The sequence below is a fragment of the Ursus americanus genome, chromosome 18, assembly GCF_024610735.1.
Source record: "Ursus americanus isolate L20-20 chromosome 18, mUrsAme1.1.p, whole genome shotgun sequence".
In the NCBI taxonomy this organism is placed as follows: Eukaryota; Metazoa; Chordata; class Mammalia; order Carnivora; family Ursidae; genus Ursus; species Ursus americanus.
In genome coordinates this window covers 26715610-26731641 of record NC_142144.1, presented here as the reverse complement: position 1 = coordinate 26731641, position 16032 = coordinate 26715610, and the positions used below count along the sequence as shown (strand labels likewise).

Sequence of the window (16032 nt, the reverse complement as noted above, 5' to 3'; positions counted from 1 at the left end):
GAGGCATAGAAGGAATTTAATAAATATGGGTGAAATGAATGAATGAATTGTTAATTCCAGGGAGGGAGCAAAGTCTAAGAAAATAAACTTAAACATAAAGACCCCATCTAGGCACAGATGATGCTTTGTTTTGTCTCACTTGATTAAAAACGATGCCCATCACCCAGAAAAAATCACCCCCTCTGGAATGATAATTTTAAAAAGCCTCCCTCTGGGGGCACCTGAGTGGCTCAGTTGGTTAAGCATTAAATGGCTGCCCTCAGCTCAGGTCATGATCCCAGGGTCCTGGGATGGAGTCCCCATCAGGATCCTTGCTCAGCGGGTAGCCTGCTTCTCCCTTTGCCTGCTCTGCCTGCTGCTTCCCCCTGCTTGTGCTCTCTCTCTCTGACAAATAAATAAATAAAATCTTTAAAAGAAAAAGAAAAAGAAAAAGAAAAAGCGTCCCTCTGAACAGATAATTCAAGTCTTTGAAGAAGGTACAACCAATAAAACCACTGGTGATATCCCTGTAATAATTCCCTATTCTTGATAGTATAAGCAGTATCATTTCATAGTATGCAATAATGTAACTTGTGTAATTGTGAGTCTAATTAAGCACTGTGTAATTACGTGTTATATGTAATGTAATTGGTTATAAAATGTAAACATTAATATACTGTAAATTAATAATGTGACAATTTTTAATGTACCCATTATCAGATGAGGAAGGGAAGATTATTTTGAGGGAGTGGTATGTAAGAGACCTAAATCCTCATTTACCTAAATCCTCACTTTCCAAGCTACAGATACTATCTATAACTGAAAATACCAAGACACACCAGAAAAAGCCTATAATTTACAGAAAGAGAAGAAAGCATTAGAAGAAGTAAGTGGAAAATGCTGAAAATAGTTATTCTGGGGACCAATAATCAGGGATACGGAGGACAAAACCCGAGGTCTGCTGGTATGCTTCTTTAAGGCTTACAAAACTATCTGACTTTTTAATACTTAGTTCGATGTCCCCATTCCAATGAGCTCCTGAAAAATACAATTTCAATCATAATTAGATGCCTAATGAGGTCATCCTGGGGTGGCGATTAGAGAAAGAGGATGCACTTCATGAGGAAAAGTGAAGGCTCCCTAGTCTTTACGTAAATCACCCCGACTGAAGATTAACCACGGCAAAAACCTCCACGATTTTAAATGCACAGCAATTCGCGTGTACGCATCTTACTCCCTTAAAAGGACAAACACACGCATTCTGCACACGAACTCTTCAGGACTGTGCGCAACAGCGCGTAGAGACGAGGTGATGGGCTCAGAAAAGTGCAACAGGAACGATCTCTGCCTTCAGCCAATCCCAAAGTCCCCTCTGACGTTTGGGTAGGAATGTCTGAATAAACAACCTAGGACCAAAGAGCACGTGCCGCCGAACGCGCCCGGGGCTGGGCCACTGAGGACGCGAGCCGTCGGGGCGGTGCCGCCGCACTTCTCGGCACCAGAGGCGGAGCTGACGCCGCTGAGTCCCGCCCCAGTCTGCGCCGGCCAGTAGTCCAGTCGCTGCTTTCTTCCAGGCCGGTTAACCCGAACGGGAGGAATTTAAAAGTACCGAATGGCTGTCCTTCCCAGTACTCGAAGCCGCGCCATGCTCGCCCTCCGAAGCGGCCTGACTAGGGCTTTCGCTGCGCGGACGCTCGCACCTCAGGTACCGGCCACCGATAAGTGCCCAAGCAGTGCCCTGGGGGAGGGGCTCGCGGCCCCGCGCATGCGCTACCCGACTTGCTCGCCTAGACGCGAGTGCTGCGCATGCGCCCAGCCGGTTCACGCGCCGAGGTTATTCTAGTACCAGTGAGGGTCCCAGACCCGGTACTGAGCTGGGACTTTCTGGGATGCGTGGGTGGGAGGGTGTCACCAGTCGGGGAGGGTGCGCTGGCCAGTGTCGCCTCCCGGCCGGCTCGTGAGCAACCGTCAACAGGACTTCTTTGGCCCAGGTGCCAGGCGGCCCTGAGGACAGTCCTGAAGCTCCGGCTGCTCGGTATTTGCTTCCCAGCCCCGCTGCGTTCGCCAGGTTGGGGCCAGTGCCAGCTGCTTGCTGGTCGAGCCTTTCCTATTGGTTTGTCCTTTGACAAGCCACCGCCCCCTCCTGCCCGAAGGTAGAGGAGAAACGAATAGGTCAACCAGCCGCTGGGGAAAGAACCGGCCTCCCCGCGTTTTAACGAAATGTACACAACTTGGGAGCGTTTTGCAGAGAACCTTAAAGAGGAGGGCAGGGCCCTGGTGGTGGAGCGTCCTGCCCAGCTGCCATCGTGCGGGCGGTGTCCAAGCCACGGGGGGCCAGGAACCTCGTAGCAAACATGATGATAACCTCATTTAATCTTAGATGAGAAATGTACATAATAGATTTTTGTGATTCAACCCTGTCGGGACCTGGCCTATTCTGTGAATCTACAGATTTCTTTGATATGTAGGTTTGCACTTCTTTTCTTGAAGGGTATAAACAGAAGGGGATGAACCAACTCTAGAGACTGACTTTCTGCTGAAGACTGAGGAACCAATGATGGCCCATTCACCCAAGATTAGCAATAGAGTCTTTAATCTTTCCTGATTCTCACTCTACTGGGGCAGGACCAAAAGTTATTCCTTACAACTTTATTCTGAACTTTGATTATTGAACGTCAGCCAGTTCTCATAAGTGAACTGGAAGTCGGTGCTGTGGAAAATTAGCCCTTATTTGGAGGTAAGGGAGCCTAGAACACTCATGAATTCTACTCCGGAATAGTTGTAGTTTCTGCTCTTAAGAAAAATCACCTCCCCCTAAGCATACTCGCTTATCTCACTGCTGTTATCCTTTCTGTGGGCTTCTCCCTCTTACTGTTTATTCTTTGTTTCCAAATACAAATTCCCTTGGGGCGCCTGGGTGGCTCAGTCGTTAAGCGTTAAGCGTCTGCCTTTGGCTCAGGGCGTGATCCCAGTGTTCTGGGATCGAGCCCCGCATTAGGGCCCTTCGCTGGGAGCCTGCTTCTTCCTCTCCCACTCCCCCTGCTTGTGTTCCCTCTCTCGCTGGCTCTCTCTCTCTCTGTCAAATAAATAAATAAATAAATAAATAAATAAATAAATAAATAAATAAATAAAATCTTAAAAAAAAATACAAATTCCCTGAAAAACGACTTAAAAGTAATTGTTATAAATACTACACTGTTCCGTTTTCTGATATATTTTATTTATGCTACTTTTTTTTTAAAGATTTTATTTATTTATTCGACAGAGATAGAGACAGCCAGCGAGAGAAGAAACACAAGCAAGGGGGAGTGGGAGAGGAAGAAGCAGGCTCATGCGGAGGAGCCTGATGTGGGGCTCGATCCCAGAACACTGGGATCATGCCCTGAGCCGAAGGCAGACACTTAACGACTGCGCTACCCAGGCACCCCTATGCTACTTTTTAAACTATAATACTAGGCAGTTGTTTATTTAGATAACATTCTCTTATTAAAATTTGGTTAAAATGACACAAAAAGCATGTCCAGCAAAAATAGAACTATCTGCAATAGTTTTTGGAGGGACTGTTTGCTTCCCAAGTAAGCTTAGACACTTGGGCAGTAGGAACCTAACTGAGAGGACATGAATGGAATGAACTCAAATAGATAATTATAATTATATTATATACAAATGAAATACATAGACAGTTGTGTGTTTTAACCTAAATTATGTCAGATAAAGAAGACTACTGATTTCATTTGACGTACCAGGTAGTCAAATAAGTCCAAAATTTGTCGATAGCTTTGTACCAACTGTTGGTAATTCTAATTAATAAGCTTCATGAAACTAAAATAAAGAAATAAATAAATAAGCTTCATGAAACTGGCACGTGATAACCAAACCTACAGTAAGAAGAATTTGTAAGTGAAAATGCCATAGGACTGTGTGGGTGTGAATGTACACACATGCACACATATATACACAGAAGATAATCTCTGGCAGGGTATTTCCTATCTAAAGTTAAGTTCATTCAGATTTGGAAGACTAAATTAGAAGAAAACTTTATATAGGTAGCATATAACTAATACAGCAAGAACTAATGGTTCTTAAGGGATATTTTCATCAATCTGGTAAAATTGGATGGATTAAATGCCCTTCTTCACATTGCATCTGTAATTAAACCTAGTAATGATTCAGACAATTCTAACTCATTGACTTCTTTCCTTTATAGCGTTCATACAGTCCCCCACCATGTTCTAATGCAGTTGGATAGATTTTATAAGAGTCCATTCCTATCTTTTACCAGTGATCTACTTCTTTGGATTTGGGAAATACTTTGACCTAAATAGCAATTTTTATTTTTAAGAAAAACCTAAAAGGGAGTTTTTCACTAGTAAACAGATTTCCATTTTGCTTGCCAAAACACCTGCATATTTTATAAAGTTCACTTAAATGCATGACTGCAACATTTTTAGTACTAAGAATGGAATATTGGCTAAATAAGGGAAGACATCTGCAAGTTTATTAGAATCCTAGCTGTAGTTGAGTAAAGGACTCTTAAGACCCCAGTGCCTTCTTATGATTAAATTTCATGAAAAAGTGGCTAACAGTGGATCCCTGCTAAGAAACTTATATTCAGCATACTTAAGACTAGTTTTATTTATTGGCATTTCTCTAAACGAATGTCGGAGAGATCACAAAAGAAGTATAAATGTGGATTATGAGTCTAATGTGTGCCCTTTGTTTCTAGATTCATATTTGGTTGTAACAGTATTATAAACCTTACCTTCCCAAAATATTTAAATTTGCCTTATCTCTCTTCAGGTGTACTCATCTTTTGCTACAGGCCCCAGACAATACGATGGAACATTCTATGAATTTCGTACTTATTGCCTTAAGCCCTCAAAGATGAATGAGTTTCTGGAAAATGCTAAGAAATACATGCATCTTCGGACTGCATACTCTGAATTGGTTGGATTCTGGAGTGTAGAGTTTGGAGGTCAAATGAATAAAGTGTTTCATATTTGGAAATATGGTATGATTTTTCCAGCTTCAGGATTCAGTATAGATTTTCATTGTTAAATGTTATCTGGTGCTTAGCTCTCGGATCTAGATTAGTATAAATACCCACAGGTTAAAATAAACTTTTAAAAAGGGAAACAACAAAAAATGAATTCAGTGATTCCTCCTCCCAGTGGTATACCTTTAACAACCCTTTGCCCAAATCCTTATGTTACCATAAATGGGAAAGTATGGCATCTCGTATTCCAAATCATAAAATTGTGAACTAGACTTTATACAATGGTTTGTCATAAAGATGATTTATGAAAAAAATTAAAGCAAGATTGCAAGAGCCCAAGTAGGTTAAGATCATAAGGGAAGGGAGAGTTGTTTTTTCTTATTCTTGAAGCTATGCCTGGATATCAGGATTTTAGTAGAAACAATTCAGGTATGTAGGGACTTTAGAGTAGTAGAGGTTGCTGGGGATGATAGTTAACTTCTAGGCTTCACCCAACTCTGAGATTTAATAATTTGTTATGTTGAGAAAGTAATTTTTGTGTCATTTGTGCATTCCAGGGTTTCAGGAAATTCATTGTCATTGTGCTGTTCTAGGGAAGTAAAGGCAATCAAAGTTCTCCCCATATTAAAGTTGATTGACAGGTTGCACAAATCCCTAGGATGTTTGCTACTCCAGTGTCTAATCCTTGTGAAGTCTACATCAGGACTTGATGAAATCCAGAGAATTTCAATACCTTCATTTAGTGTTTGATCATCAGTGTCAAAGTTAATAGTCATGAAGTACTTTAATATGAAAAGTGTTCATTCCATTTTTAACATGGCCCTAGTTTAGGGGTTTCCCCTATTGCATAGAATAAACTCCATTAAAACACAATTTATGCTTTAATGTGCCACCAGCTGACTCAGATCCCATTAAAAAAATCACTAGTAAAGTCCTGGTATAACTCACTTAAGCTCTAAGTTCCCCAGTATAAACCATAGAAAGCTCCTTTACCATTAGTCTTAATGAGATCCTAGTAGTAAATATAGTACTAGGCCTAAATGTTTAGTAAAGTTTTAAATAACAAACAAGAGAAATAAATACTGGGTAAAAAGAATGGTGATAATAAGAAAGAGAAATAGCCCTCTTTCTTTGGATGCTGTTCAAAGAAGAGGCTTTAAAAGTGCATCTTCCTATCATGTATGTCACATTTAATTCGGAGCGTACCTTGACCTGAACACTCACCACCACCAAAGAAAAAGTCTTTCTCTAAACAGGCACTATAATTTAAATGCCTCAAATAATAAGAATAATTAATATATATTGAGTGCTATCTAGGGGCCAAACACTGCTCAAAACCCCTCTCATGTACTAATTCATTTAATCTTCACAACAACCCTACAGGGAGATACTATATCATTATCCCCATTTCACAGAGTAAGAAATGGGCACAGAAAGATTCAGTAACTTAACCAAAGCCACACAACTACCTACTAAATGAGTCGATAAACCCCACTACATGACATCAGCATTAGCTGTTTACATTTCTACTCCCCTTTTAGACCATAAGAAACTCGAGGACAGATGTCACATCTATTTATGTTGATGGCTCCAGTGATAGAACAGTGTCCTTATTGTGGACTCGAACATTTGCTGAATTGAATGAAATCCAAAAAAAGGTATAGGTGATTTTAATTGTTTTTATTTTTCTTACTCCTTTTTGTCCCCTAGATAATTTTGCTCATCAGACTGAAGTTCGGAAAGCTGTGGCCAAAGATAAGGAATGGCAACAAATCATCGTTCCAAATCTGGCTCTCATAGATGAACAAGAGAATGAGATTACTTACCTCGTGCCATGGTGCAAGTTAGAAAAGCCTGCAAGAGAAGGTAAGTCCTTCCCTCTTAGTTACTTTGAACTTTGATGGAGAAAATGCTAAAGATTTCAAGCTATAAAAACTTAACTTCCAGGGGTGCCTGGGTGGCTTAGTCAGTTGAGTATCCGACTCCCGATCTCAGCTCAGGTCTTGATCCCAGGGTTGTGAATTTGGCCCCCCCCCCATTATACAGATGAATGAATTTTAGATCTTTGCATATTAAAACAATGAGCATTGTATGATGAAGGGTTTTTTTTCCAATTTGGAAAAGCTCTTAAAATTGAGGCATAAATATAAAAAGATGACATGGGGAGTAAAGGTTGAAATTAAAAATACCAAACTATGACATCACTGGCTCCATCGTTTGTTCCTATTAGAAATGGAATCCTGTAGGGGGAAATTATATAAACAAGAAGTATTTCCTCTCAAAATTGGAAAGAAGAAGAAATACAGGAGATCAGAAAATGCTTTTTTTTTTTTTTAAAGATTTTATTTATTTATTTGACAGAGAGGGACTTCCAGCAAGAGAGGGAACACAAGCAGGGGGAGTGGGAGAGGAAGAAGCAGGCTCCCAGCAGAGGAGCCTGATGTGGGGCTCGATCCCAGGACTCTGGGATCACGCCCTGAGCCGAAGGTAGACGCCCAACGACTGAGCCACCCAGGCGCCCCGGAAAATGCTTTTCTTATTCATCTTACCTGAGAGTGCAGATTCAAGTAGCTCAAAAATCCTAGTCCTACTATAAATGCTCAATATTTGTTTTATTGACAAAATTTGTAGATTAAAAATATTTCACGGGCACCTGGGTGGCTCAGGTGGTTAAACGTCTGCCTTCAGCTCAGGTCATGATGTTCAAGTCCTGGGATTGAGCCCCACGTCAGCCTCCCAGCTCAGCGGAGAGTCTGCTTTTCCTGACCCTCTGCCTCTCCCCCTGTTTGTGTGCTCTCTCTCTTGAATAAATAAAATCTTTAAAAAAAAGTATTTCAGATAATAGCTTGATATATCTTCCCTTTTTTGTTGTTCTGTATAAGCTTCACAACTGATCCTTAAACTTGGACAAGGACTTTCTAAACATAAAAGCAAGGAAAACTAGTGCCGTAATTCATAAATATGTCTACATAAACATGTACGTGTCCACACCTGAGTATGTAGATCAGCCTTCCAGTGGTACCAGACTAACCTGATTAGAAATTTCTTGAATATCTTTTGTAAAATAATTATTTTTCTCCCTACTCTAGGAGTCTATGAACTGGCTATTTTTCAGATGAAGCCAGGTGGGCCAGCTCTGTGGGGTGATGCATTTAAAAGGGCAATTAATGCCCACGTGGATCTAGGCTACTCAAAACTAGTTGGAGTTTTCCACACAGAATATGGAGCACTCAACAGAGGTACAGTGGTCTATTTCCTCTATGCAACTGCAAAGTATACTGGTTAGCTATTAAGTTTCTTGGGCCCGTTTGTCTCTTTTTTCCATTATGGCATATAGTTAAATTTTTATTGCCAAATTTTTAGGGTTTTTTGTAATTATAAGGGTTGAAAAAAACCCGATTTATATCTTACTTGTTTGGAACGTTAACACCTCATGAAGCTTTTTTCAAATGTTAAAATGCCATGCTTTCCATGACACATCAAAGTGATAAAAAACTGCAAAGAGCCTCAAGAAAATATCTGTTCTTTCATCTTTTTTTCCTCTAAATATACTTTTATGACTTTTTAAAATAACATTACTTGGAGTAGAGAGATTGTCTTGAATGAAAAAGTAGTACATATTTTTACACATATTAAAGAGATGGACATGCCTTAAGAGGGGAAAATATTTGCCCCTACTTAGAGATAATACTGTTAACGTTTTGGTCTTTATATGTCATATATAGATATAGATATAGATATGTCATATGTCATTCATATATATGTGTATGAGTATAAATATATATAAATATATATTTGTGTGCACACATTCATATATATGAGTGACATAGGAATAAGAAAATCAAAATGTCATTTAATATCTATACATGTTAGAAATAATGCATTTGCATGATTAATAATGACCTCTTAACACTTCAGTGTGGGTAAACACAGCATACAGGTAAATATACATGCCTGAATTTATTTATTTACTTTTAAAGTTTATTTATTTAAGTAATCTCTGCACCCAACTTGGGGCTCGAATTCACAACCCTGAGATCAAGAGTCATATGCTCCACCGACTGAGCTAGGCATGTGCCCCCTGAATTTATTTATTTTATTTTTTTAAAGATTTTATTTATTTATTTGACAGAGAGAGAGAGACAGGCAGCAAGAGAGGGAACACAAGCAGGGGGAGTGGGAGAGGAAGAAGCAGGCCCACAGCGGGGAGCCTGATGTGGGGCTCGATCCCAGAACGCCGGGATCACGCCCTGAGCCGAAGGCAGACACTTAACAACTGAGCCACCCAGGCGCCCCATGAATTTATTTTTAAAACATCTATTTGGGGCATTTAACTTTTAAAATTGAAAGTTACTGCAGTTGGAATTTCAGAGAGTGTTTTATAGCAAACTCTTAAAAATGTATGTAAAGTTCATCTGGAAGGATAAATGACTAAGAATAGCTAATAAAATATTTGAAAGACTCATCATATTGATTTCCCTCCTTAACTTCCTATTTAATGTCCAGTAGACATCTCAAACTTGACACACTCAAAGCCGAGCTCCTGATCTCTACCCAGAAATTTAACTTCTAGCAATATATCCTAAGAAAATAATCAGAATATAACAGGAAAATGTATTTTTAAGTTGGGAAATATATCAAGAGGAGAAAAACTATGAAAATTAGATGTCTATCGCACACCATATACTAAACTGGAATCCAAATGGATTATAGATTTTAGTGTAGACAAAAAGAAGTCATAGAATTACTAAAATAAAAATAAATGTACAAAATAAAATATAAAAGTTTAATAATATGGATGAGAACTATATTTCTAAGCTAGAGAACAAATGAAGAAACAATGAAGGAAAAAAAAAATCACTTGATGATCTTGTTTTTAAAAGTCTCTATCTTTCTGCATGCCCCAAAACACCATAAATGAATTTCAAAAGCCATAAGAAAAATGAAGATTTCTGCAAAGGTAGGTATATACATGACTACTAAATATATATAAATTAAAGAAGATACAGATTAAGACAATAATGAGATATCATTTTTACCTAATGAAGACATACTTATATAGATACGGTATTTGATAGGTTGGAAAAAATAAGTACTCATATGATGTATAGGGTTCATACTGTGTTAATCTTTTCCCTACCCACAATTTGGCAATATAAATAAAAAGCTTTAATTTTTAAATTATTTTTGCCATTATACTAGGAAATATGCATAAGCGTATAATGTGTTGGGTTATATAGGAAAGAAGTTTGAAAGGATGTAAATGATATTAATGATGATATTAATGTTTAAGTCTTTTTTAAAATGGACATGTATAACTTTTATACGAAAAAAAACTACTGAAAACGTGTACACTTTTTAATCTTAAATTCATTCTCAGCATAGGAGAATAGTAACATGCTGAGTATAAACAGGACATAATTTCTGGAGGACAGTGTATATATAATCTGTACACTGTACATATGGAAGTATATACAAAATACTCTTTGGTTCTCTCAGTTTAAATTTCGGGAGTTCATATTGCGGAAATAATCAGATACAAACTGCCTGGCTTTACATCCCAGCTCCATCACTTACTATCTTTGTGACGTCACATGAGTGAACTTCACCTTAAGGTGCCTTATCTTGCTCATCGATAACATAATGATAATAATACCCTAAGATTATTGTGAAAATTAAATGAGTTAATACATGCACAACTCTTAGAACCAGGCCTGGCATATAGTAAGCACCCAAAAAATGTTAGTAGTAGTTGTCTTTGACATTGTTATTATTATAACTACACGTGCAGCTGCTGCTGCTCTAAGGAAGTTTATGTCAACATTGTTTACAATAAGGAAATGTTGGAAACAATGTGGTTATGACCCTATGTAATGTGTATATAATCTACTTGTAACACACAGATGTACATCATATAGGTCCTGTACCTTATTCAGCATATACACTGTGTGTATATAAATATGTAAACATACAAAAACACGTATGTACATACATATGGAGATACACTAAAACAGAAAAGTGGTTATTTTAGGGTGGTAGGATTAGAAATGATTCCTGCTTTCTGTTTATCTGCATCTTCCAAAATCTCTACAGCTAATGTATATTACCTTGAATTATTAAAAAAATCTCAGTATTTGTAGAACCCTGAAATATTTTGTATAATGTAAATAATCAACAATAAGGGGTTGGGATAAAAAAGTTGTCACAAGAAGGAATTCATACAGTCATTAAAAATTAAGGTTACTGTCATGGAAAATACGCATTATTGATTTTTAAAAACCCTACTAAGCATAATATACAGTAAGACCCTAATCTGACTTTACTCATTTTTTAAAGGAAATACACTAAATATTTGAGGTTTTCTCTGGGTTGTTAAAAATTATGCTTTTGATTTTTTTCTTTGTATCATCAAAATTTTCAGTAGTAAACACTTTTTTTTATAATCTTGCTTTTTTAAAAAATAAAGTAAAACATAGTAGGAAGTCCTAAAACTTGGGTCTAGCCTTGATTGTGTCTTTAGTGGTGTTACTTACTTTTTCTTTCCAGCCTTCCTTTTCTTCATCTATAATGATGAATTAATTTATAATCCCAAATCTCTGACCCCCTCGGAAATCTTACTACTAGCTAATCTTACTACTACTAACATACTTAATTTTACCTTTTGGATATTCACCATTTTGATTTAAAGAACAAGACTTAATGTTTCTGATTAATTTTTCTGTATTTCTTACTTGTAGTAACGCATAGTCTTTAGAAGCTATTTTTGGTTTATTTCTGCAGTTCATGTTCTTTGGTGGAATGAGAGTGCAGACAGTCGTGCAGCTGGGAGACATCAGTCTCACGAGGATCCCAGGGTTGTGGCGGCTGGTAAGCTATTTCACTAGGCATGAAGTATTTATACAACAAATTTGATTCAGCCAATAACTTTATATGTCTTTTTATGAAATTTTTTTTTTCCAGTTCGGGAGAGTGTCAATTACCTCGTGTCTCAGCAGAATATGTTTCTGATTCCAACACCATTTTCACCTTTGAAATAGTTTACCACTGAAATACAAAGCATTGCATTAACTGCTATAAGATGTGCCTTCTAATGGTGCTTAAATTCTCCTGAGAGATTCTCACTTGTCTTTAAAGAAGGTGGTAAGTTAATTTTCTGTGTCTCTGCACTTCTAAAGCCACCTCTATCCTTCCTTCCTCTGTTTCCTCTCCACCTCAGGAAACAGTTCTGTTCATTTTCCCCATGGCATTTCAGTGTCTGTTACACATTAGAAATAGTTGCTACTACTTGATGATCTTGATTTTTCACTGGTTTCAGAATATCTCTTGTATTCTGTTTTGACAACCCTCTGCTTTTATAGCATTTTCTTCTATTCAAATGATTTTACATTTTGTACCTGATATTTTAAAATTATATATAATGTCTATCTTTTCATGGCTCTTTTTTCTGAGATTTAAATTTTTCTTTCATTCAGTAAAGTTTTGTGATCAAATGGGATTCTAAGACCAAATGTATTTCTTTACCTCGGCAAAGTACAGTGTCACCTGTGTCATCTGTATTAATTATGGTTTTCATATTAATTATGAGTCAAACTTAGAAGATAATGTAATTAGGTCTCTGCTAAAAACTTCAGAAGACTTGTTTTATGTGCTGAAATGTGTTCATTTATAGTTAATTTTTGTTCGTTTTGGCTCACTAACAAAGATACTTGGGACAGCTATTTGTTTTAAAGAGATTTTTATGGTTACAAGAACTGTTTCCTGAATAAAAGCCTACATACCCATTCTGCAGGTTTTTTTATTTGTGGTTTTTTTATACTGTCTTCTCTAGAGCCGTTACTGTGTTGCTATAGGGTAGTGACACAGTAACAATTTAACAACTTTATTGTAAATGTTAAGTTACATCAAGAAGATAACGTAATAATAATCCCAGAAAGTTTTCAGTACCACCACAGATCCTAGGGCTTTTCTTGAAACACCTGTAATTTCCATTTTAGTTGAGTGCATCTGCCTTCTAAAACTAGGTTTGGATGGGTGCCTGGGTGGCACAGCGGTTAAGCGTCTCCCTTCGGCTCAGGGCGTGATCCTGGTGTTATGGGATCGAGCCCCACGTCAGTCTCCTCCGCTGTGAGCCTGCTTCTTCCTCTCCCACTCCCCCTGCCTGTGTTCCCTCTCTCGCTGGCTGTCTCTGTCAAATAAATAAATAAATAAAATCTTTAAATAAATAAATAAATAAATAAATAAATAAATAAATAAATAAAACTAGGTTTGGTACTTCTGAGCTCTCTTGATAGTCTATATTTAGAGCTGTATTATTTTGTGTTCTTAAACATATTGTGAGTATAAAAATAGTAAATCAAGAATTAGCTGTCTTAAGGGAAACTTGGAAAACAAAGTACAGTGTGAGAGTCCGGATAGAAGAAATATCTAAAGGATTAAAAAAAAAAACCACCCAAAAATTGAAAGGTGAGATAGGTGCAGCCTATGCTATAACAGACAAAAATCCAAACGAAGCCTTTGTGATCCAGCTATTGTCATGTTTTCTGCTCCACCGGAAAGCAGAGCTCTCGGGAGAGTTACGTATATTCCCCATCTTTACCTCTTACTCCTCCCTCAACCTGATACTTGTCAGTCTACTGAAATGACTCTTTTCAAGGTCACCAAGGACCTCTGTCTTACCAAATTCAATCGTTTTCTCTGCCTTTACCTTGCTTATCTTCTCAGCAGTGCTGGATACAACTGACCACGTCTGCCTTCCTAAAACCCCTGATTCTGAGCTCCAATATATGGCATCATACTCAAATTTTCCTCCTCCACTGGCCAGTCCCTCTCTTCCCTTTGCTGGCTTCTCCTCTAAATGTGGGTAGGATCTCAGGGCTCAGGAATGTTCTCTATCTTCATTCTCTCTAGGTTAGCCCATTTAGCCCGAAGGCTTAAATACCATCTATGTACTGATGACTCACACGTTTTTATCTTCTTTCGCATCATTGTTGCTGAGCACCAGACTGAAGTATCAATGGCCTTTTAACACAACCATTGATGTAGTTTGGGTCACTAACTAGAAGTCACCTTGATAGCTCTTTCCCTCAACCCCTACATGGAGCTTGTCGGCAGTTCCTGTTGGCTCTGTCTCTAAAATAGATCCTGAACATTATTATTCCTCTCTCTGTCTGTTGCTACACCCTTGCCCAATCCACCAACATCTCTTACTCTCCCTACTGTCCCTTCTCCCCATACAGCCGGCATTCTTTCTGAAACAGTGATTACATCAAACCACTACCTTGTTTAAAACTCTCCAGTGGCTCCTCATGGCACTAACAATGAAATCCAGATACCTTACCATGGCCTGCGAAGCCCTACAGGTTCTGGTTTCTGCCCCTTACACCACTCCAGAGACACTGGAATTCTCTCCCTCCTTCCCCAACCTACCAAGCTGTTTTCCACTTGGGGCTTTTGCACCAGATGTTCTTTCTTCCAGGAACGTTCTCTCTGCCCACCTTCAAATATTGGCTCCTGCTTATTTGATCAGATCTGAGCTCAAATGTCACTCCTCAGATGGCCGACTCTGACTCGTCTCCATCATTATCTCATTACCACGGTTCATTTTCTTCTTAGCACTTACTGCGGTCTCAGTTTATTATGTGTTTGTCTGCACATCCATTGTGAATGCGAGTATGATTTCGCCACTGAAATTTAAGTTCATTAGAGCAGGACTTCGGTCTTCAACACTGCATCCCCAGAACCTAGAAAAGTATATGGCACACAACAGAGTTCAATAAATATTTAAATTATCGTACGAGGATGCCAGACAGATTGTACAAGGGCATTTGTAACTGATACTCAACTGCACCCGAAAGAACCCTCTGCCACTCTAGTAGCAGCTTAACTTTTAACAAGTTCTTCATCCGCTGGGCCACAGTTTACTCCCACCTCAAATGGTACTGCTAACCTCTCAGGGGAGATAGTTAATTGGGGATTAAATGAAGTGCCTGACCCCACAGTAGAACACTTGAAAAAGGTAGCTAATTTTCCCTTCTACTTTTTCATATTTCATATATGCATTAACATTTCAAAGGTTCCAAGGTTTTTTGAGCCTACAAATGTTTATATAGGCTCTTCTCTAGATAGAAGAAGGTTTTCCTCCAGACTCATGGGTGACTTACATGATTATCTAAATTACTTGCCTTTTCATCTTTCAGTAGCTTTCTTCTCTCGATTGTCATTTTCACAAAGAAACAGTTTTCCATCATTTCATTGAAGTCGCTGTAATGTGAACTTTAAGAGGGAAAAACACAGCTGCGATGCTGACCCCTAGTGGTCAAGGAGGCTCACTCACAAACGGAGATCCTTCCTCCTCACACAGTGGGATGCGCGCCTTAGCGTTAGACCACTCTTACCTGTTGTCAGGGCCGTTAGAGGAGGCCCCACACAGGAGCCGCGACTCTGCTGTGCTGCGTACGAGGGGCTGTTTGATGGAGGTTCTTCGAGATAAGCAGACAGCCTTCCCGAGACGAGACTTTGCTAGTGAGCTATGAAACTCACATCCACACGTCTCAGCACAGCCCCACATAACCCTGGCTTTGGACTGCACGGCACTTTTTACAGGAGAAAGGGAAGGCACCTCCGATGTTCCTCTACTTCTTCCACTTTTCCTGCATGCTCACCGAGGCCACCACGCCCAGCACACCTTGCTGATACACTTGCCACACTCTGTCCTTGTATTTTCAGTTGAACAAACAAAAGACATCTGAAGGCGGCCTTTGTAGCTTCAATACCAAATAAAACTGAGGTTTTTATCAACAGACTTAGCTAGAGTATTTTCAGAGATCTCTACAGCTTCAAAATCATAAGCTGAATACATTTTACCTAAAAACCTCTTTAACTTAATATTATTTACTGTCTTAACTGAATTATGAAAGTGTAAACACCCTTTATCTCCAAGTATTGCCCTCAGTTCTTTTTTGTAACAGGACACTTAGCCTTCTCTAAAATTTCTACTCTTGAGTCAAAGGGCTTCCCACTACAAGTGGATGCTTCTTACTTTCCTAATGGCTTTACAA

At 38.7% G+C, this 16032-nt stretch overlaps 1 protein-coding gene across 3 annotated transcripts; it reads left to right on the top strand.

Moving 5' to 3' along the window:
• Window positions 1–1469: 1469 nt before the first annotated feature.
• Window positions 1470–12759, top strand: LOC123781204 (protein NipSnap homolog 3A-like). 3 transcript variants are annotated; one of them, XM_087869504.1, is made up of 7 exons: window positions 1470–1684; window positions 4780–4990; window positions 6686–6841; window positions 8065–8214; window positions 9907–9935; window positions 11756–11842; window positions 11936–12759. In XM_087869504.1, the coding sequence occupies exons 1-7, from the start codon at window positions 1592–1594 to the stop codon at window positions 11981–11983; spliced, it is 774 nt and encodes a 257-aa protein (XP_087725630.1). In that variant the 5' UTR covers window positions 1470–1591; the 3' UTR covers window positions 11984–12759. The 3 variants fall into 3 exon arrangements, with proteins under 3 accessions (XP_087725630.1, XP_045636555.2, XP_045636553.2); XM_045780597.2 differs by lacking the exon at window positions 9907–9935 and having other exon boundaries at window positions 1474–1684; XM_045780599.2 differs by lacking the exons at window positions 8065–8214; window positions 9907–9935.
• The last annotated feature ends 3273 nt before the right edge of the window (window positions 12760–16032 follow it).